The following is a 23,208-nucleotide window of genomic DNA, read 5'->3' as shown; positions in this document are numbered from 1 at the left end:
CCCAAAGTCAAATGCAAACCTCCAGCCCTTTATTATCTCACTGTTGGGACTATGCCCAGGTCATGCACCTCCCAATGACACACCAGTGATGTTTTGTCATGGTTGGAATGTGTTCTTGGAATTGTGATGTTCTGGACTTGCCAGGATAGAGGTGTGTGTTTGTATGTGTACATAGAGAGACTGCAAGCTTCTAAGTGGATCGAATAAGCCTGCATTGTTGCACCCACCGCTCTACCTGCCCCATTTTTGCCTCTGGCCCGCGGTTGGATGAGTTGGCCTCAGGGAGGAATGCAGAAATCGGTGCCTGTCCTGTTGCGTCCTGCAGGAATAATATAATTTTTTTATAACCCAAATGTTCTGGTTTGTGTGTGTGTGTGTGTTTGTCCTGTTTTTCAGAGAGTTGTGGAGTTGGAAAGGACCGTGAAGGGTTCATCTAGTCCAACCCCCTGCAATGCTGGAATATGCAAGTGGTCTGTATGGGGATTGGACCCAAAACCTTGGCCTTATCAGCACCACAGTCTAAGCAACTGAGCTGGGCCGAAGGGAGTCTGTTCTACTGTTGAAGTTCTTTTTGTTGCACTATTCAGCATAAGAGTGCCTTTCCAGATAGCAATTAACATGTTACTTTGGGGGAAGTATAGCAGAACAACTCGCAAAGTGGAACGTGTGGATGGTTCTGTACAAATCCAACATTAATGTATTATCACTGCATCAATGACATGTTGCAACCCCCACCAATCTAGAGCAGTCCCTGAGCTCCAAAAAGATAAAGTAATTCTAGTGAGTGCATATGGGAATAATTACCACTATGCAGTCATGGAAATTGGTAAAGTAATAGCTATACCTATTCAATCCAGCATTTAATGCTAACCACATAATATGAACCACCTATGTACTTAAGGAAACGCCTGTGGCTCCTTATATGTAAAATGAAAAAACTTTTGTAACTTTTATATTAACTGCTAAGCTAGTCTTCCATGTACCTTATAGTTGCATCCTTTATAACGCAATCATATTGGGGGGCGGTATGGGCATTGCCAGGATTTGGGGGGGGGGCAGACTTCATGTTTGGGGGCTCCCAGGACCGGGTTATCTGCGCCACAATTGGTCTGTTACTTTGGTATTTTTATTTATTCATTAATTTGATTGGGGGGCCTGCCCACCCCCACGCGGCGCAGCTAGGTAGGTAAGGCGCAGGAAGGAGCTCCATGAACCTATAACTCTGCGCAAAGGGCCTCTTCTCACGCCCCCGACGGACGTGGCCGGCAAGCGTGTTGGCGGCGCTGCACGTGATCCCTTCTCAACACGTGATGAGAGACAAGCGACTCTAGTTTCCCTGCTACCCTGCCGCCCCCACCTGGGCGTTAGTCCCGCACTGTGGCGAGTAGCAAAAAATAAGGGCATCCTGTACGCGCTCGGGGGAAATTCGGTCGCGTGCCTCGCTTGCTCTGTGTCTTAGGACAGGTTCCGACGCGGTGGCTTGGCTGAAGCGACGCCGCCCTTTCCCGGGCAGGGGAGCGACTTAGGCGCGCAGGAGGACGCAGCCTACTCTTTCGGGGCTGGGAGAGAACGACCCCCTTGCCGCTCAGAAGAACGACATGCCGGGCTCGCATGTGGCCGCGTGAGGAACAGAGCCCCGCTGCGCCCCTGGCGCCTCCCGGCTGTGCGCGCTCCTCCTCCTCCTGCTGCGCCCTCCCTGCACGCCGTCGGGCAGCCCCCCTTGGGCCCAGCCTCTCCTGGCTTCGCTGCCGCCCGCGTCCCGCTCCGCCCCGTCTGACGTTCAGCTTGCAACCATGTCGGCGGCCGCGCGCAGACGTCAGGCTTCTGGCGTGAAGGGAGAAGCCCCCACCGCAGAAGCAGCAGCAGCAGCAGCCGCCGCTCGCGGAGATGAGGAGCCGGGCATGGCGGCGGCGCCCAGCCTCACCGTCTGCCTCAAGCTGCTGGCGGCTGCCTTCTACGGCTTCAGCTCCTTCCTCATCGTCGTGGTCAACAAGAGCGTCCTCACCAGCTACGGGTAGGTAAGGGCGGTGGGCGGGAGAGCTCCGGGCAAAGTTCGCCGGCGCCAAGTGGAGGGGCAGCGCCGGCCGGGTTACAGATTAACTCGCGCGGAGAAAGGAGGTGGAGCAGGCCGGCGTGGGCGCCGAGCTGCAGGCGGCCGCGAGGACTCGGCTTTGTGGCTGCTGCTGCTGCTGCTGCTGCAGAGCCCGCTCCCAAGTTGCTTTCGGAGGAGGAACGCTCCACAAGCCTCCATGTTCGGTAGCGCGGGGTGGTGGCGGCGCCTTCCTCTCGCTCTTCCCAACTTCCAGGCACGGGCATTTGCAGTGGGCATAGCGCACGCCTCCGCCCCTCCCCCCCCCCAAGATACATCTATGAAGGCCGCGTGTAGATAAGATGGCTTGGTCAGAAGGTGCCAGGCGCCCTCAAACCTCCACCCCCAAAACGGAAGGAGTATTTAGCTTAGAGAGCACGAGGCTGCGATTCTGTACCTGTTCAGCCTGTTGGCTCCATTGAACTCCGCGAGCTTTGCACTGTGTAGCCCCATAATTTTCAATAACGCGAATGTTGGGGTTCAGCTTTGCTTCTTCGTGGCACCCACTTTTAAAGGGTTTATTGGAACAGTTAAACATTCCCTTCTCCATTTATTTTTTAAAAAATGTCCCTCCTACTATGTACATTTTGTGTATACGTGTGTTTACTTCCAGAACAGACACGTTAAAAGAAGCGACTGATGCTGCCATCTAACTGCTATGCAAATACAGTTCAGCATGTTAGGACTATGCATGCAAGAGTGTTGGTTGCTGGAGGCAAATGATTTTTTAAATACATTGAGTTCTTGGTTATTACCGTTCCATATATTCGTTATATCTGAGGCAGGAGAGTGAGCCACAAACAACTTTTCCTGCCAAAGGCTAGCCTTTTTCCATTATGTATGATTCACTGAAGGTTGCCACTGTTTAGTTTAATTTGTCTGCTGTTTGTTACAGATTTCCTTCTTCGCTGTGTGTGGGACTAGGCCAGGTTAGTTGGAAATTTTGAATAAGAAAATTTCTAATTGGGCCGGGAGAGGGAGAGGCAAAATAGTGATCTCTCTTGTTCCTTTCACAGATGTTGGCTACAGTGGTTGTCCTCTGGGTGGGAAAGGCACTCAGGGTGGTGAAGTTTCCAGACTTCGACAGAAATATACCTCGAAAGGTATGATATTTCTCTCATTTACAAAGCCACTGGCAGAAGCGTAGTTTTTGCCGTACATGCCCATAATGGGGAAGAGTGGTCTAAATTGTTCTGGTGTATGTATATTCTGTAGAAAGAATGCAAGATAGAACAACTTTCAAGGAAGGCATCAAAATGCATCAATACAAGTACTGCTTGCTGCTCATGAAAAATTAGAAAACTATTTTAAAAGTGCTGTTAGGTCATTCCAATGCATTTTTATTTTCCTTTTGTACAGGATTCATTTATTATGGGCAGCTGTGAGTCTGCAGCAAAGAAGGCAGATTCCACTGTGTCTAACTGACTTGTTGTAGTATGACTTTCCAGAGTTGCTATTCTACTTTGGGTGAAAGAATCTGATAAATGTAATTATAGATGCTAATCTGTAGAGGTCAGATAAACAAGCAAACAAAATGATTTGGCACAAATGCTGAAATGGTTTCTGATTCATGTGATGTTAAGGTAACAGGGCTAAATTTGTTGATGAGAACTGAGTCAGTGCAGCCGTGTACAGGGAGAGGGCTGAACCTTTTCTAGTAGTGCAGTCCTCAAAAAACCACACAGACCCTGGAGCTGCTTGTTGTTTGCTGTGGGAGAGAGGCCCCTGTTGGAGCCACCCTCATTCCCTGTGCATCACAAAGACTACCTTCCCATCATGCATTTAATATAATGTTTGATTTGGCCCTCATAGGTATGCTCTGCTAGAGTTGAAGGGTTTTATTCCCAGTTAAGAATGCCACATGGTACAATCCTATGCAAGCTATTTATTTATTTCCCACCTTTTTGTCTGACAATACTCAAGGCAGCTTACAGATAAAATACAAACAGCAAAAAATATAGGTTGGGGGGAGGAGATAATTTTAAAAAACAATTAAATATTAATAGAATTAAGATCTATTAAAAATGCACAAATCATTACAATCAAAGCACAGCACTATCCCTTTCATTAAAAGCAGTCAGTTCCCAAAAGCCCTACATTTGCAGAGGGGAAGACAACAAGGAAGGAGCCAATGTAGCTTCTCTAGGGAGGGAGTTCCAAAATCTGGGAGCAGCAACTGAGAAGGATCTCTCCCGCTACCTGTGAGAGTCGAAGAACTGAGAGAAGCATCTCTCCCTCAGAACCCAGGCAGGTTTGTATGAGGGAATCCTGTCTTTCAAATAGCCTGGACATAAGCCGTGTAGGGCTTCATAGGTCATAACCACCATTCATTCATAGGTCATAACCACCTAGAAAGAAACCGGTAGTTAGTTGGAGCTGTTGTGGCAAGGGAGCCGTATGCTCCTTATAACCTGCCCCTGGTCAAGAATCTGCAGCTTCTGGAGCCAGTTGAAGTTTCAGCGCTTTTCAAAGGCACATCGTGCATCACTGTAGCCAAATCAGACATCTCAAGGAACGGCTGCCACTAACGTGATAGCTTTAATTGTGCAGGTACAAAATTTGCAGTCACAGTGACATGGGCATCCGTGCTCAGGGCTGGGTCCAGAAGCACACCCAGACTATGAACCTGTGTCTTCAGGGGGAGTGTTACCCCATCCAGCACAGGCTGAATCCCTACTCCTTGTTCTGCCTTCCGACTGACCCCAAGAGCACCTCTGCCTTGTCTGGATTAAGTTTCAGCTTGTTCCTCCTCCTCCAGTCCAGAAGGAATGAAGCCACTATAAAACAGGCATTGACCACTCCCTTCATCTTCTAAGCCAGTCCCTCACTGGCCTTTTCAATGAACCAGGAAGAGCAAGGATCTGGCACACATTCCAAGGATCCTGTCCAGGTCCTTGAGCTGCACAAGCTGAAAAAAATATCCCCTAACACTGGGCAAGCAAGGGCCAAAGTTACACCCACCAGACTTGTATCAGCTTATTTGGAAGGGAGTCATTTAACTCAAAGGGACTTGCCTCTTAGAGTAATTGCCTGCGGAATATATGTCCATGTTTATATTATTTCTGAAGGCCCCCCCAATTACGTTTTTTGAGGTTGTATTTAAGCATGATCGGGCGTGTAAAAGAAACATCGCCATGTGGAGCATCATGCTTAAAAGAAGGTCAGTTTATACCAGTCTAGTTTACCATGAATTCCTGGTGTGCCGCTGCTGTACATGTACGGATCAATGACCTATTTAACATAGCATTAGCTGTGTTTATACATCTGTATACGCTTGTTCCTCTTCCCATGCCCACTCTCTTGGTGTAACTTGGAAGGCTGAATGTCTGATGTGACAGAAGATGTTATGTTTGTGTTTCCAGAATTCTACACGGTCTTGAGAAAAAGGAAGGATGTGTGTTGCTGGTGTTGTAAGTCAGAATGTGAAACCATACTGGCCTAATATGCAAAAGCTTTTATGCTACAGTTGAAGCATGATTGTGCATTTCCTAAGGCTTGCTATGTTGTGTGCCTGCTGGTGAAAACTGTTCCAGTTGCAAAAAACAAAACAAAAAACAGCAACGACAACAAAACTGTGCAAATGTTTTGAAAGGTTACACAGCCAACTGACTTGACCTGTTTATTGAATGTTATTTTATCCCTCTTATAACTTTCTAGACTTTTCCACTACCTCTCCTGTATTTCGGGAACCAAATCACAGGACTGTTCAGCACAAAGAAATTGAAGTATGGATAATTAGATACAATTTTATTAAGCTTTTATTTTAAAAAAATTATTGAGCTTTTATTAAAATGTAATTGAATTCTGGTTGGTCTGTACTTAAATTTGAAGGGCTTTTTGATTACTTCCAATTTAGTGAATGAAAATTGTGTAGAACATTTGTTTATAATTTATTTATAAGTTTCAGTATACCATAATTCTCATATCCGGTGTCTTGTTGCAGTTATATATAACAAAACAATTGGCATTAATATATAACATAATTCAGCTATGCATATTTGGTAATAAATAATTTACAAGGACATAATAAGTAATCACCAAGTCATTTAATCAGCTCTTTCTGATTCTCTGTAAATCATAAAAAAACCCAGATTACCCAAAAGGGGTGGGGTGGAGCTTCAGCTAGTTTTCTGCTCTCTTCCAGCACATCCTTAGTTACTCAGGTGAGTTCTGTTGAGTTTAATGAGGCTAATTCCCAGGTGAGTGGGTATAGAATTATAGCCTTAAGATGCTTTTCAATAGAGCCCTGTTGATTCAGTATTTTAAAAAGCAACATTGAAAACATTGAGATAAGTTTCTTGTTACTGCATAAATCCGTCAAGAGCTGTGGAATATCAAATGCCAAGGCCTACCACCCTCCCTAGCTATAATAATAATAATTATAATAATAAAAATATCACCCTTCATCCATAGATCTCAAGGCTATTTACAACATAAAAATACAAGATTAAAACCCAAAATACATTATTATTTTTTAAAAAACACAGCAATAACTCCCTCTCCCTCCACAGACATATTAAAAAGTGTATAGGAAGTTAATCAGCCAAAAGCCTAGTTGAAGAGGAATGTTTTTTGTGTGGTGCCTAAAGGTGTATAATGAACCTCCCTGGGGAGAACTTCCCACAAATGAGGAGCCACTGCAGAAAGGGCCTGTTCTCACGTTGCCAAACACAACCTGCCATGGAAGAGGCACATGAAGAAAGGCCTCAAATGATGATTGCAGGGTCTGGGTCGGTTCATATGGAAAGAGGGAGGTATTGCAGTCCTGAGCCATTTAGGGCTTTATTGGTCAAAACCAGCATTTTGAATTGGGCCTGGAAACTTATTGGCAGCCAACAAGGACTCTTGTTTATTAAAATATTTTCAGCCTGTCTCTTGTCTTCAAGCTGGCTCATATTCTATAAATATTTTTTAAAAATGAAGTATTTCAGACCAATGAACGTAAAATACAGTGAAACCTCAGATAATACTGATCAAATTAAAAAGGAAGCAGTTCCTTAGATACTCTGGTTCCAAACCCTTTAGGGATTTAAAAGTGAAAACTAGTCCAGAAATAGACTAGCAGTCTATAACAAAGGAGTTTTATGCTTCTGATGATTGGCTTCAACCCAAAGCCTTGCAACTGCTTTGAAGTCCCTCTGAACCTTCCAGACAAAGGCCTGGTTTTCATGTCTCACTAAGTCATAGTTTGGCTGAGCAAGACATGTGAACCAGGCCACTATCCAAGTAGAGTGTGCTACAGAAATTTTAGTGCATGCTAGATCCAGCTGGAGCAAAGGTACTCCTGGCCACAGCTACATCCTGGAGCAAGGCTTTGTCCAGGAGTACTTCCAAGTCTGTGAACCCTTCTTCAAGGGCAGTGTTGTCTCATTCAGAATAGATTGTATCCCCATTTCCACATCAGTGGTTCTGCTAACCCTGATTGCTTTTGTCATGTCTGGATTAAGCTTCCATTTGCTCACCCTTATTTGAGCTTACCGACAATCGTTCAGAACCTCCATGAACTTCCCTAGATTCAATTGGAACGGAGAGAGAGAGATAGAGCACTGTGTCATTTGCACACAACAGACTGGAAAGCTGCAGGTGACCTTTCCTGATGCTGCCATGCAGATTTTAAACACAGCATGCAACGTCAGGCATCTCCTTTCTGCTCTCCACCACTTGCTTGCCACCTGTTTTCCTGGCTAGGCAAGATGTGTACAGTTAAGACTGTATACCAAAGTATATAGAGATGAAAACAATTTGTGTATATAAAATTTACTGTTGGGTAGTAACGTTAGGGTAATGGAATTTCCTTGTCACATAATTTGTTTGTAGATCTTATGAAGCTGCTGAATAAGACATTATTATATAATAGCCTTTCAACAAATGATTGCTCTCTGCATCCTAGTGCAGATGTGGGCAGGTACTTGCTTTAGTAACCAGCCTGGACTGGTGGTTAAATATAACCTTAAATGTAGGGTCTTGTAACTTGAGATCCCAACTCATTTCAAGGGCATGAACTGGAAGAGAGAGTGTGTACTTATAAATAGCTTTTCTGCGCATAGTTTCCAAGCTTCAAAATAGCTAATACAGTTGGGCTGCACTTGTGTGTAAAACAAAACTGTTAAATTTTGAAGAATTGAATTTTCTAGCCCGTTTTCCCTGCTTCTGACAAACGTTAGAGACAGTCTTTTTTAAAAAAATAAAAAAAATCACCTATGACTTTCCCCCAGGGACATCTGTTCTCATTCACCACACCATGTGCTTTGATGTTGAAATTTATCCGGAGTAAATTTAAAATGTCTCTGTATAAACATAAGGAGTATCTATATGGCTAGCTCTGTCCATAAACATTATTTCTCTTACAGCCTGCCAATGTTTACAGTCCTGAGACGGTTCTCCATTCTGTTTACAATGTTTGCAGAAGGAATTCTACTCAAGTGAGTTGTGAGATGGTACAGTACTGTGTTGCTTCATGTGTTTTGTGTCATATGGGTGGATACAGCCAATGGCAGTGCCATTATATTTCCCTTTGGTTATGTCGGCATGCAGCCTGCACAAGGTCAAGCATCCTTTGTAGTTCTTAGGGTTGAACAAAGGAAATATTTCAAGCACATGGGACTCCACATTTGTATAGGAAGGCACCGATCAATCTCCAGTACTGGAGATACAATGCTGAGAATCCCACATATGATGTGGGCTTTGTCCCGCAATGTCTTCATTTTGGTTTGAAGTTATCTGCATCAGTTTTGCATTGGTGAAATCCTTCATACTGCCAGATGCTTCTGTATTTTTCAGTTATACTCCTGCAGTATGAGGATTAACAGCAGGACAACAAAAGTGGATTCTGTGAGCCCTTATGGTTGCTAAGAGACATATTTGGAGCCCTGAAGGACCAATGTCTGTTTTCCATTGTTTTGAAGACCTCACTGCCCTGGCTGCATTTGAATATATTTCATAGAGACATAAATATTGTATAGATGACTATTTGGTCATGGGGGGGGCGGGTTATAATAATTTATCTATTTAACTTAAGAAACAGGTACTGATGGTTACTGTATCTGTAACATGAACTGATAGTGAGTTTTTTGTTTTGTTACTCTTGGTATTCATATATTTCTTCCTTGCTTTTCTTTGCTAAATTTTCATATGAAAAATTAATTAAAAGAATACTGTGAAGTGTCGTGGGTCTACAAGCTTAGGCCAGACTTATTAATGTGTACCAGTGACTCCTTTCTCAAGTCCATTTTGCATACAAGGGAAGTTGGAGAAGGAAATTTCTAAGAGCATGCTGAGCTTTGTGCCAAAATTCAACATTACAAGAAAACACTCTTCTCCTTTGGAAAATGGGAGGATGGGTGCAGGAGAGGGCTGGGCAATAATCAGCTTTCCAACATCACAGTGTGTCGCCAGCCAACATTGTGGTTTAGTGATACATTGCAATGTTGAAAAGTGGAGGGAGGAACAAATTCTATTGGCTTGGCCCCGCAGGGTGCCAGGGTGAAACCGCTTCAGCTCCCTTGGTGGCGGCGGCAGCAGCAGCAGCTTCACTTTGGAGCCTCATGGGGCTGGGCCCAATGGAGCCTATTCTTTCCTTGGCACTCCATCGGCCACTAAAGCAAGTTCTTGCTTTAGTTCTACAACCTCTGACAGCCAACCATGATTTTTGCTGTTGGGTTAGTGTTTTCTTTCATTCTTTGAAACCCTAGGAATTCTTAAATTTTGTTGCATCGTAGACCACTGTTTTTTATTGTTTGCAGGTCACTAATTTCTTATGTGACAGTAATTGCATAGGAGAATACTTAAGGACAGCTGTAAACTGGAGTGGGAGGCAGAGAGATAAATGAAACTCTTAGGTACATGTGGGCCTCCCTCCGCCCAGCTGCATACACAAACACAGACGTCGATTGGGTTTGACCTAAACAGAAAACCCTGGCTTTTTAGCGTTTTCCTTCAATGTTTCCTTCATGATCTCTTGAAAGGTTATTATGGACCACAGTTTTAAGAACGCTGCAAGAACGCCAGCTGCAATAATGAGAAAGCTCTTCCATTTTTATCTTAGGAAGAAATTTTCTTGGAGAATTCAGATGACAGTATTTGCAATGATAATTGGTGCATTTGTAGCTGCAAGGTACGGTATACCATTATTAAAAGGAGCTTGAATATTGTTCAGGTTTTTTATGAGCTTGTTCCTCAACTAGCTTCTTAAAATATTCTGGTTAGCTGTTGGAAAGGTGAATAGAAATTCAGTTTGAAGCCCTGGAAGAAAAGAGCTAAGGCAGTATACGATTGTCTGAAGTATAAATTAATGGACTAGAATAATTTGAAGTTTTTGTCGAAAATGAAGGCTTCCCTGGCAGGCAGTTCTGAAGCAGAGCTAGAAATGCCTGGAAGTGTCTAAAGTGGCCCCTAAGGTTTTGCACTCAGGAGACCAATATGGAAGAGACCTGTTTTGTTGCAGCTGGAGAAGATGAAGGTGTCTGGCTGAGTTGCTGCAGATGCACCATGGCTTTCTTCTCTCTGCACTCCTCCCAGCAGTCATTCCTCCTGGTCACAACCTGTCTGTCTCCAGGCACTGCAGGCATCTACAAGGGATTCCTACACTGCGGAGTCAAGTTGCAGACATCTTTGTAACACAGAGTTGGTCTGCCAGTGGGACTGGTGCCTGAAGCCAGCTCCCCATAGAGCACATCCTTGGGGATCCTGACATCTACACCTGTAGATGGGTGATCAGTGCCACCATAAATGGCAGGACTGATCATGCATATACTGGATGCAGTGGGATCTTCCCTTGTGCACCACCAGTGTGGTGTAGTGGTTAAGAGCGGTAGTCTCGCAATCTGGGGAACCGGGTTCGCGTCTCCGCTCCTCCACCTGCAGCTGCTGGGTGACCTTGGGCCAGTCACACTTCTTTGAAGTCTCTCAGCCCCATTTACCTCACGGAGTGTTTGTTGTGGGGGAGGAAGGGAAAGGAGAATGTTAGCTGCTTTGAGACTCCTTAGGGTAATGATAAAGCAGGATATCAAATCCAAACTCTTCCTCTTCTTCTTGGATCTAATCTGCAAATGTGATCCTTGTACAGAATCCTGCTCTGCTTGCAGATTGCAGCTGTTCAGTAATTATCATGATTATGTTTTCTCTTTGATTTTAAATATTACCTTCTCTGCCCCTAGTTCTGATCTGGCATTTGATCTGGAAGGCTATGTGTTTATCTTGATTAATGATGTCTTGACAGCTGCAAACGGTGCATATGTAAAACAGAAACTAGATTCCAAGGTAGGTTCAGCTTGCTACTTCATTTTAAAACAGCTTTCCACTTTATTGATCAGTAAAGGATGAATAAGTTACTGCTTTCTGGGGGAAAATACTCATTTTTCAACAATGTGGCTGTCCTGTCCTATATATTATTATTTTTCATTTTGCTCTGCTGCTGCACAAACATCTGTAACACCATGTACATATTATTCTAACAATTTGCAAGTGTTTAGGATAGCGCGCACAAGTAAACATAGGCCAGAATTAGGCCCATAAGAAACATACTGTATTGGACCAAAGCCCTTTCAAATACGGCATTTAATTTCTGCTGGTGGTTGGGGTTTGTTTTATTTGTATCATATTCATAAAACTAGAATCATTCTAATATTGTGTTCTATGACACCATGACCACTTGGGGCATGAAACTATTTCACACCAATATTAAATGATCAGACTTCCAAAGGGGCTTGAAGTTAATGCACGTAATCTGGTTCACTTGTACTGAGATAAAAGTATTTATTTTATGATTATGTCATGAAACTTACTGTGCCAATAGATGATAGCCAGGATGGAAAATATAAACAGTTAGACCAGTACAGTAATGAAAAATGCAATTGTTTATTAATGTTACGACAGCCTGCCAGTAACACATATGTTTAGGATAAAGTTATTAGGTTAGCTACATTATGTACTAGTTTAAAGGAAAAGTCTGTGGATCAGTACAGATATAATACTGCCTTCCTTTTAACTTTGGCTAGTTGACCAAGAAGCCCAGCCTTGGCTCCCTCTTATCTACAGTTAGTAAATCAAGAGCCAGACTTGGGAATGTTTGTTCCTTCACCCTAAATCACAATGAAGCAGAGTGTTTGCATCAGTACTATCTGTGGTTAAGACCTTAATAACCCCAGTAGTTTCAAGCTCTGTATTTAAAGGGTGGGTGGCAACTTGCTCTAGAGAGGAGACGCGTGGTTGAAGAACAATATACATTCCCAAGGCAGGCTCCCAACTTACTATGTTTCGCAGAGTTTAAGTACTGCAGCTGTACTAGGCAAATGATTTGGGGGGGGGCAGATGGTTTGTATAAAAATCGTATTTGTGCTTATGGTCTCTCTTTTATATCCATCAATAGGTAAGGTAAACAGTAAAGTATATATGCTTTAATAGCTATTTGGGGTTTTTTAAAAATAATTTCATATACTTTTGATTTAAAGTAGATGTTATCTTTAAGAAATAGAAAACAAGTTTTGCCAGCTATATTATTTATATCATTGCTGATTTGCACCATGGGGAAACATGAAGCTGCTTTGTGTCTCAAGGACTCAGACAGGATGCTACATTTATAATGCTTGTAGGAGATGACGGATGAGGTCTCGTTTTGTGAACTTCTCTGTGTACGGATTTATCATTCAGCCAAAATAAGTACATAACTTTTTTTTTATTTCCAGGAGCTGGGAAAATATGGCCTTCTATATTACAATGCACTGTTTATGATTCTCCCTACCTTGGCCATTGCCTATTTTACAGGAGATGCGCAAAAGGTAAGCCTTCGGTTTTTATTCCAGAATGGCAGCTCTAATTGAAAACTATATTGCTTATGTCCATATGTCAGTAATTGTGAAATACAATTTTGTGGGCTTTTTAAAAAAATGCAGTTTATGGTGTTGTGTACTAGGATGTCTAAATACGTTACTGTTTAGTTTTAATTCAGAACAATTTTTAAAATCTTGGCATTTGTCATGACTGCAAGTAAGAAAGTGCACAATTTCAAAGGTATATGTGGAAGGGAAACTTACCTATAAAACTCTGAGACTGAGGAAGCAATTGAGAAAGGCCGACTTATATTGGTATTGGTTTCAGTGCGATGATGCTAGTATGTGAATTGTCCCTGGGAAGCCAATACTATGGTCCTAAGTTATCTGCCATTGCCATTTTCCTTACCAGCGACCACTAAATAATCCATAGCAATGTTAAGAGTCGATGCAGGAATTGCAGGGGCAGTGCCTACCATATACACAACTTCTGTAATGTGTGTGAACAGTTGGGGCAACAATATTTGCAGATACTGTGGCTGCGCAGCCAGTGCTCTGCAAGTTCTATGCTGCAGTCGGTTGCAGCATCTGTGGAGCTCTTCCTTGTCCTCTGGCATAGGTTACTCCACCAAGGCAGTTTCTGTGCCTGAAGCCAGCATGGAATGGATCTAAAGAGTTTCATCCAAAAATGCCTGCAGCTACCAAGAGTCACCCACTCCAGAGCAACTTGCTTGAGAAGTGAATGTTCATTCTTGGCCAATAATTACTACAATCCTTGTTGTCTAGAGAGGCCTTCTTTAGGAGTGGCCTTTTAATTGCCATTTTCAGGACAGACAGGGCCATTTCCTCTCCCAAGAAAGGCATTATTGCCTTGGGACCCAGGCAGCCAACCCAAGTGATAAGCAGACACGTGAGATGCTCTGCCCACACCCTCAGGTTGCCAGAGCTGAAACTCCACCAACAAAAGGATGACTAAACAGTGCTTTGGGCACAATACTGTGTTACTATGACCTATTTACTTTAAATTTGTAGCAAATATGTCACAGCATGCTTCTAAGGAATTCTTCACATCACTGTGAGGGAAAAATTGGAGTAAACCCAGAACACCTATGTTGTGTCATATATCAGGATTTATGTAGCTGAAATATGAACAAGTCTATCATCGAGAGAACCACAGGGTTTTGTGAAAGAAGGTAATTTGTAGAGAACTGGTTCCCATATTTCTTCCACGTGTTAACAGAAGGGCAGAAGGTGTTGAACTTCCAGATCCACAGGTGCCTTTTTGGAGAGACTTCTTGACTTAGCTTAACAAGACGTATGCATGATTAACTAATATCCATAAAGTTTCTGATAGGAACCATTAGTTCACCAATATTCAGTAGGCCACAGTTTCCCCATACCCTGCTATAAACAACCATGGATACAGTATTTGATACTAAACACTTGCATTGGTCACAGCTAAAGAGTGGACTGAATAATTACAATTATATTTCAAATCCTTCCAGGGTGGCTTACAAAAAAATGGCCCACTAAGTTGCTATATTGGGGGGGGGAGGGGAGGAAAGCACAACAATATCAAAAGACATATCCTGCCATCAGGATCCTTCCCACTGGAGAGTTGATGGGAAGGAAATAGTCCAGCTGGAGTGTGCCCTGATGCCCTGTTTACCTGCATCCCTCTCACCTGGAATTGTTTCCTCTGGACGGTTGATGATAGATCCCCTGTGACAGTGGGAAGGGGAGAGTGCAGCTGGAGCAGGCTCCAATGTGGTCTTTGCCTGCCTCCCTCTCTCCTGGAATCCTTCTCACATTGCATTTTAAGAACCTCCTCTTGAGATAGAAAATAGCATCTCAGTGTTTATGTATTTGTGGGAGGGGGGAAAAGTATTCATTTAGAAATATGTGCACCAATTAAGTGAGGAGGAGAATACCAGCACTGTTCTAGACTCTGCAGTTTGCATTCACAGTATGTGTAAATATCTTAAGCTACTAATTTTTGAATACTTTCTTCTCCCCTGGCAAGCTCTTGGCAGTTAAGGTGAACAAAGTCTGCTCTGTTAAACATCCAGGAAGCTCAACATTCACAGAGCTGGGAAATCATTGGCTTTGTCGTAGATACATATTTCTAAGGCCATGGCTCTGCTTTTTACACACGGCACCATCCCCTCTTAATCCAAGTTGATATACTTGGTAAAGTTAAATACAAGCCAAGAGAATTAGAATTTGCGCCAACACTTGGCAGTTTAGTTCCTTTAAAATCTGTCTAGTTCCAATCATAGAGCACTTGTGGGTAAATTTATCATCCAGCTATTAAAGCACTGGAAAAGTACATCTGTGACACTTACTGTTTACACCAGCAGAACCCAGCAATAAGTTCTGTTACTTGATCATAACACATAGCTATTTCATATAAAGACCCCGTGCCTTGGTTTGGATGTCAAAAGGGAGAGGTTCTACAGAATTATTACCAGCTGTTTTCCTACAAAGAATTGCTTATCTCATATGCGGTTATGGGTCAAGCAAGGTTGTCTCTCATTCCTGCTGTTGCTTTTCTCTTCTGATTTTAGCAAGCTCTGAAAATGTTGGGAAAGGGTGCCACAAGGATATCCTTTAATTGATTTTACTACACATTTTAGTTGGACCTTTTGAGATATACTTTAGGGCTGCTGTCTCTTGCTGTTAATACTTTTTGCTGTTCTTTATGCTAATTCTCTAAGGTATATCAAATAGCTGGTGACTGAAAACAGTTTTATATTAAAAAAAGGTCTGACCTTGGGGACACAACCAAGCCTTTATTGACAGGGGACCGCTGTGGGTGCCAAATATTTGTGTGTACATAGACCACAAAGTGATGTAGAACTTACCCAGGATTTTAGCTATTGCTGGATTGTTCAGACGCTACTGGTAGTCATTTGAATGTGCACTTGTGATCCTGCCAGTAATATTATTTGTAATGATCAGTGTCTTTGTAAGCTTTCATATACATTATTATAGATAATTGTATACTTACAAATGTCTCTTTTGATGCCAAAAAGGCCAAGAGGAATAGGTCAGTTCTGAGATGGGAAATTAATGGAGTGATCTGACCTGCTTCTAGCACTATGCTTTGCTGTAGATTTCTAAATTCCAGCAGTTGAGTGTTGCTGCATTTAGTTTAAGCATGGGTACAGTTCGTGCAGTACGTTGCAGGTTGTCTTTGGAAATCTGAAGGTAGTGCTGGGTTTGAGCTGATGCATTTTGCAACTTTCTCTTTGTAGCCAACTGATAAAACTGGTAGGCTTACCCATAGGACACACCGGCCCATAGGAAGCACCTAGTTCCCCCCCCCCCAGGTGCTCTGCGCTAATCCCGAAGCTTGGGGCGTGCAGAGCTCAGCGCACCCCAAGCTTCTGACTGCCGGCAAGGTCTCTGCTAGCCGTGGGAGAGCCGCACCGTATTTTTCGCCCCATAGGACGCGCACACATTTTCCCTTCATTTTTGGAGGGGGAAAAGTGCGTCCTATAGGGCGAAAAATACGGTATATGTCTATGTGTCAAATGTTTCTAGTCTAGATTCAACAGTAATTTTTCCTCATTTTAAAGCAGCTGATTAGTGTCAAAACTACTATTTAATTTCTTTAAACATTTTTCTCCTGAAATGCTCACTATGTTACTTCTTTAATATAATCTTCTAATAAGTGGGAGGCCTAGTTAAGGTGTATGCTGCAGAAATGATAACCATTTTGCAGTGTTCAGGCTTCAACCTTGTATTTTCACATCCTTTGCTTTTGCTTACAGGGAGTGTATTCTAGTATTAGTAGAATATACAAGGTGCCCACCCCACCCCCCAAACTGCAGCCACAACCTGCTACCTAGCTCATGATCCCTTTGATACACACTACATTTCTTCAGTGGAGATGCTAAGCACAGACGCAGAGTGTTCAAAAAAGCTAGGCCAAAGATGAGACTGTTGGTATAGGTTCCCCATTTAATATGACAGTCATTTGGAATACTTGCAGATTGGCTCATTTGAGTAATTTCATGTGTAATTTTAAAGACATTACATAATTGAGGGTACGATTTGTGAATGCTGCCTGATAAGGTCTTTGGCATACACATATGGGATTGGGCACATTGCCAACACATGTCCATTTTTGTATAAGTGTATGTGAAAATATTGTACTGCCCCATTTTCTATTGCTCCAATATCCCTTTTTACCCCCTTTCTTTATGCCAGATTTATTTGTTCGATTGGAAGTTTCTTTTGTAAGGTTCCCTTTTCCGCTCTATTGAATTATGGGGATACGGAGATTTACTGCTTCTCGGAACCTGCATGAGGCTGCTCATCACGGGCTGCTATTCTCTTGCGTCGGGACTGCCCCCCCCCTTACAAAAGAGACCAGGAAACTCCTCTTTGATGCCACTGCTTCTATGCTGACCCTAAGACTCCCTCTTGGGGGTTGGGGGGACATGTAGCCTTTGCGTCTCCCGCCTCAAAGCCCGTTAGCGATAGAGCCCTTCTGAGCTCGTGCCATGTTCCGTTTTGCGGCAAACCGGAAGCCAGTGTTGGTTCAGCACTTTTGCAATTTTAGCTTTTCTGCTAAGATACTGTATTTGTTTTGCTTCTAGGCAATGGAATATAAAGGCTGGTCTGACAAACTTTTCCTCATACAGTTTACACTATCATGTGTAATGGGGTAAGGATACTTGACTTTTTTTTCTCCTAAGAGACACTGTATTCTTACAACTATGCATTAGTGAGCATAGCTGCTTTCGGTCAGTAACAGCAGGCTAGCCACACCAGCTGAAAAGAAATATGCAGACTATGCATATCCCTCTGGGCTGAGAGTCTGAATGCTGCTACATGTGGACTCCAGGCATATGAGGGCTTGAGGGTATGTTGCAATTAACTCATTCGCCAATCTAGGTATTTGTAGTTGAACAAACCAGTAGGCACCAGAAATCGTTCAGTATACTACTACTTTCTGCCCAGCTTGGTACTATTTTACATGTTTTTTTTAATTTTTCTTCTCCGTAGGTTTATTTTGATGTATTCCACAGTACTTTGTACTCAGTATAATTCTGCCCTTACAACTACAATAGTTGGTTGTATTAAGGTAAGCTCTTCAGACTTACACATTTACACAAATAATTTCTAATACTCCATGTTAGTTGTTTGGGATCTGTTGTGCCATATTGGTCTTGGTGCATCATAGGGAAGGAAGGGTAAATAATAGCTTTGAAAACGTTTTGTTGCCTCAAATCTGATATGTAGAAGAGCCTGTGCTCTGACTTGAAGGTTTGGGCTATGCAAGAGAGAATGGTGTTTATGGGAAGATAACGAAAAGATGAAGTGTGAATACAAACACTGTCATTTGCAGTTTGTGCCACCTTTTGTAGAGCCCCTATTTACTTTCAGTAGAATATTCTGCTAGCTCTTTCAGTGTAAGGCTTAAGACTTGTCTGTAACATTTCCCCCTTGTTAGCATCTCACAAATGTTGAAAAAGCAACAGAAAACTGTCTGAACCTCTTTGTTTCCTTCCCAGAATATTTTAATAACCTACATAGGAATGTTCTTCGGAGGGGATTATATTTTCACATGGACAAACTTTGTAGGGCTAAATATCAGGTAAGTGCAAAACTGTTGGGGAGCTCATAAGTGGCAGTTATACAACAAATGTTGTAATCTCATATCCACATACCTGGAACTAAGCAGCATTGAAATCAATATGACTTCTGTATAGAAAAGCATATACCGTATTTTTCGCCCTATAGGACACACCGGCCCATAGGACACACCTAGTTTTCTGGGGGGGAAATCAAGGAAAAAAATATGATTTCCCCCCCGCAGCTCTGGGAGCAGCGGACAGGCTGCACGCAGCCTGTGCACTACTCCAAGACCTCCTTCCTGCTTTTGCGGGAGGTGGCGTAATTCCCCCACCTCCCGCAAAAGCCCACAGGAGCCACGCGCGACTCCTGCGGGCTTTTCGACCAGGAGGGAGAAGGGCCTGAAACGGCCAGTCAGTCCCTTCTCCCTCTTTGGGGAAAAGCCCCCAAGAGCGGCAGGCTCTTTAAAGGCTGTGCGGCTCCTACGGGCTTTTCTACGAGGTGGGGGAATTCCCCCACCTCCTAGAAAAGCCAGCAGAAGCTACACAGCCGCTTTAAAGAGCGCCCCCATCTCCCGCAAAAGCCCACAGGAGGGAGAAGGGACGGACTCCGCCAGTCCGTCCCTTCTCCCTCCTTGGGGAAAAGCCGGCTTTCCCCACTGCCAGCCTCCAAGCCAGGTTGGAGAGTAGCAGGAAGGCTTCGCGCGCCTTCCCACTGCCCCCCATCCTCTGGGGCTGGCGATGGGGGAAGCGCTGCTTTCCCCCACCGCCAGCCTCAAAGAGCAGACTCTCCTGGCTTCAGCAGAAGCAATGCGAAGCCTTCGGAGCGCAGACTTCGCGTTGCTATTGCTGAAGCCAAGGAGCCTGCATTCGCCCCATAAGACGCACACACATTTCCCCTTCATTTTTGGAGGGGGAAAAGAGCGTCTTTTAGGGCGAAAAATACGGTAGTTTTGTACTGAAAGTGTCTTGAAATAAAAATAAGGATTTCTGGAACTGCAGTTTAGAGGAAAAAATGAAACTGAATCGCATACAATTAGAGGACATTAATACACACATTAGGGTAGGATAAGCACACCTTGATTCATAACGAGTGTGTCTGTATCTTCATTCCCCCTACCTTTGGCTCCTTCTGGGTTAATTCACTAACAAATGATAAAGGTTAGACTGCTCCACCGACAACTGTTTCACTGGTTACTTGACTTCTGTACTAATTCTAAATTTACTCCTTCCCGAGTATATGTTTCCCAGTACATTTTGCCTTCGCAGAGATTACCTGGTCTTTGACCATAGTTAAACAGTTGCCTTCTTTTCGGGAAAAAAAAGAAGAGTAATACTTGACAGCTATAGATGCCTTTAGGAACATTAGTGATGTGGTGTGTGTGTCAACCAATCAAAGCTTAAGCCTACAATCACTGTAACAGTTGTGTAGGTATATTTATGTATGTGATGATTAAAGTACTCCTGGCGGGGGGCGGAGCTGGAAAAGCAAAGCAGTATAGTATTTATAGTATCATCTTTCATTGAGAGTCATAGCTACAGAATAGGCCAGGGGGATGTATCAATATGTCCAGGACTGGTATGAGGGGCAGAATGCAATAGTACGGGTGAAACAGATGCCGCTCCTCACTCCCTGCTACTGGTGCTGCTTTCAGTAATGGGCCATTGGCAGCAGAGGGACTTGGCGGCGGCCTCACTTGGCGGCGGCCTCACGATACTGTTGGGTGAAGCCATCACACTCTGCCTCTCATACCACAGAGGGTGAAACAAACTACATCGGTGGGCATGCTCCTTAGTGGAGCCCCTGCCTCTGGTTCACATGACTGCCCCTCAGCTGAGCAAGCCCTGATGCCTTGCATGCAATCCAGAGAAGTATCAGGGCTTGCTCAGCTGGGGGGTGAGAGTCCTCATGCCCGTCAGCTGAGCAGTGCAAGGAAGCCCCAATGCTCCTCTGGTTCGCACGCCAGCTGGAAAGGCATCGGGCTTGCTCACCGTAGGGCTGGGCAGTGTATCTTGGCTGCTGCTTCTTCCACTGACATGGGGAGGAAGAATCTTCCTCCCCATATCAGCAGATCACGGTATTTAGCTGCTGGTATGTCACGATGCTGAAAACCTGACATCACCGAGCCCTACTGCAGAAGCATTTTACTTACCGTATTTTTCGCTCTATTGGACGCAGTTTTTCCCCTCAAAAAATGAGGGGAAATGTGTGTGCGTCCTATGGAGCGAATGCAGGCTTGTGCCATAGCCGCACGCAACCCCTCCGGCAAGGAGAGGCTGCACGGGGCTATGGATTCTTTAGCCCCACGCAGCCTCTCCCGGGAGGGAGAGGCTGCACGGGGCTAAAGGGGAAGCCAAACAGCGAGCAGGATCCATCCCGCTCGCTGCCTTGCCTTCTTCCATAATTGCGCGCAACCCCTCCGGCAGGGAGAGGTTGTGTGCAGCCTGTACGTTGCTCTTTGGGGCTGGGGGGGGGGATATTTTTTTTCTTGATTTCCCCCCCTAAAAACTGGGTGCGCCCTATGGTCCGGTGCGCCCTATGGTGTGAAAAATATGGTATACAGTCATACCTTGGAAATAGAACGGAATCTGTTCGACCTCCAAAACATCCAGAAAACAAAGCCCCATCAGATGTTCGGCTTCCAAAAATAGTTCACAAACAACAACAGTCACTTCCGGGTTTGCAGCATTCGGGAGCCAAAACATTCGAGAACTAAGCTGTTTGAAAACCAAGGTATGACTGTGCTGCTTTTGTACTCAAAACACAGAGCTTAATAGCACCCACTACAAGAGTTACACTGAATATGTGGTGTGCTTCAAGTGGTATGATGGACCATTGTGAATATACCTATTTAAAAAGCACCATACTTCCCCCTAGTGTGGAAAGTCAGTTACAATTCCACTTACAGTTGAGAACAGAAAAGCAGGCTTTGTGTGCCATAAATACATACGGAATGCCTAACTTTTTTCTGGCTAGGATCAGGGAGTTGTAAGAGGTTAGAAAACCACAGCTGTTGTGAAGAACCACACAACTGAAGCCAGGCAGAGGCAGCAATTCATTACATTTACAGCTTTTACCACCACAAACCTGATAACATGTTCTTGCCACCTGATAACATGTTCTTGCCACACTACCTACCTGTAGTGTTTAGTAGAATATAAAATACGAATTGAGTTTACTTACTATGACTCAAGAGAACTGAGTTTAAGCTGTATTTTTCACCTGAAAAATCTGTGTCTTGCAGTATTGCTGGAAGCCTGGTGTATTCTTACATCACCTTTACAGAAGAGCAACTGAACAAGCAGTCTGAAGTTAGCATCAAGATGGACATTAAAGGGAAAAGCTCTGTATGACAAAAGGGTCACTTACCAACAGTAACTCTTGATTTTCAGCCGTGATTGCTGACAAATCGCTAGAATGTGCAGTATCTCTGAATAGAATTGTATGTGCAAATGGAGAGTACCCAATATGAAGATTGCTCGCTGCCTTTTAGAATGAGATATTTAACTGATAGCACAAAATACAGCTGGTTATTAACACTAGGCTGAAAAGAATAAGGCTTAAACAGTCACAGCCTTTCTTATGCTCTAGTCTATAGCTTTTATAATCTTGAGTGGAACAAGAAAACGTGTCCTAAATATTTCAAAATGAACTGAGGCTATTGTGCTAAAAGGCCCAGTGTTGACTCAATTCACTCAGCATAAGACAGCAATCAATTTCTCATAGAAATGAAGCATAGACTGTAGTAACTAAGGATGCAATTCAGATCACTTAAATCCCAATGGAAACAACTTTTCAGCCCACAGTAAAGTATTATTAACTTCAGCAGTATTTATACCTAAGAGGCTTGTAAAGCACAGTAGTTAGGTGGGATTTTCTTATTCAAGAATCGGCAAGAACAAATGGATTCTTTTGCAAGGAATTCTTTTCATAACATTGTAATGCCCCCAGTATGAATCCCCCTTTAAGCTCAGACTCATCTGTAAAAATGAATCTAACTCTAAGCAAGTTATAACTTAAAACATTGTAACTAGGTAGCCAAAACTGTTGGGACTAAGTAGCTAAAGACAATTCAGATGTAAAAGAATATTGAACCAGTGCCATACAAATTCAGTTATTTGTAATAATTATATTTAATAAAGTTATTTGTAATATTTGCATTTTTGCCCACCTGGGTACTTCCACCCTGTGTATCCAAGACTAACCGACAATAAAAAAGTATAATAGTACTGATGCAGGTTGGAGAGGCCGAAACTCCCAAGTTCTATTAGAAACAGTATTTAACAGCATTTTTCTTAAGAAAAATGATTAAGTTCCAAAAATAATTTGAAAATACATTTTTTTAGAAATTTAGATCGAGAAATTGAGGAACACAAGGTTTATAAATATATTCAATATATTCTGTCAGTTAAAAACAGGAGAACTACAGCTAATCTCTCAGTGCCAGAGATTTTAAATGCCTTTAACTAAAATGCAAAATAGAATTGGCTTTGCTAATTAGGGAAGCATCAGATTATATAGGTAGAGAGATCACCAACAATTTCCATCAGGTGTGGAAGAGAAATTTCAAGATCTGCAGCCAACAGAAGCACTTCAACATAAATAGGAACTTTGCTGCCTGCCCACACACGCTAATGACACTAAAGCCAGGTGAGGCAACAGCCAGCCTCTTCTCAGGAGCCAGATGAATGGGTTCTAATCTAGACTCCATGGTGACAATTTTCAAGATGGTAGCTCATTCAGAGGTTGTTTTCCTTAACTTTGGTT

General features: G+C 43.3%; 1 protein-coding gene across 1 annotated transcript; it reads left to right on the top strand.

Moving 5' to 3' along the window:
* The first annotated feature begins 1,766 nt into the window (after positions 1–1,766).
* Positions 1,767–21,898, top strand: SLC35D1 (solute carrier family 35 member D1). Its single transcript, XM_081867259.1, has 12 exons — positions 1,767–2,014; positions 2,985–3,018; positions 3,106–3,192; positions 5,747–5,814; positions 8,440–8,511; positions 10,134–10,202; positions 11,245–11,347; positions 12,772–12,864; positions 17,463–17,530; positions 17,872–17,950; positions 18,381–18,463; positions 21,686–21,898. The coding sequence occupies exons 1-12, from the start codon at positions 1,794–1,796 to the stop codon at positions 21,792–21,794; spliced, it is 1,086 nt and encodes a 361-aa protein (XP_081723385.1). The 5' UTR covers positions 1,767–1,793; the 3' UTR covers positions 21,795–21,898.
* The last annotated feature ends 1,310 nt before the right edge of the window (positions 21,899–23,208 follow it).

This window comes from Podarcis erhardii, assembly GCF_964252035.2.
Source record: "Podarcis erhardii genome assembly, chromosome: 6".
Classification (NCBI taxonomy): domain Eukaryota; kingdom Metazoa; phylum Chordata; class Lepidosauria; order Squamata; family Lacertidae; genus Podarcis; species Podarcis erhardii.
The sequence above is the reverse complement of the archived record's forward strand: the minus strand, read 5'-3'. Positions and strand labels throughout refer to the sequence as shown.

Coding starts and splice junctions, on each gene's coding strand:
- SLC35D1 (XM_081867259.1), top strand. CDS start 1,794: ATGTCGGCGGCCGCGCGCAGACGTCAGGCTTCTGGCGTGAAGGGAGAA. Junction 3,019..3,105: donor TGTGTGTGGGACTAGGCCAG/GTTAGTTGGAAA, acceptor TTCCTTTCACAG/ATGTTGGCTACAGTGGTTGT. Junction 10,203..11,244: donor GGTGCATTTGTAGCTGCAAG/GTACGGTATACC, acceptor CTCTGCCCCTAG/TTCTGATCTGGCATTTGATC.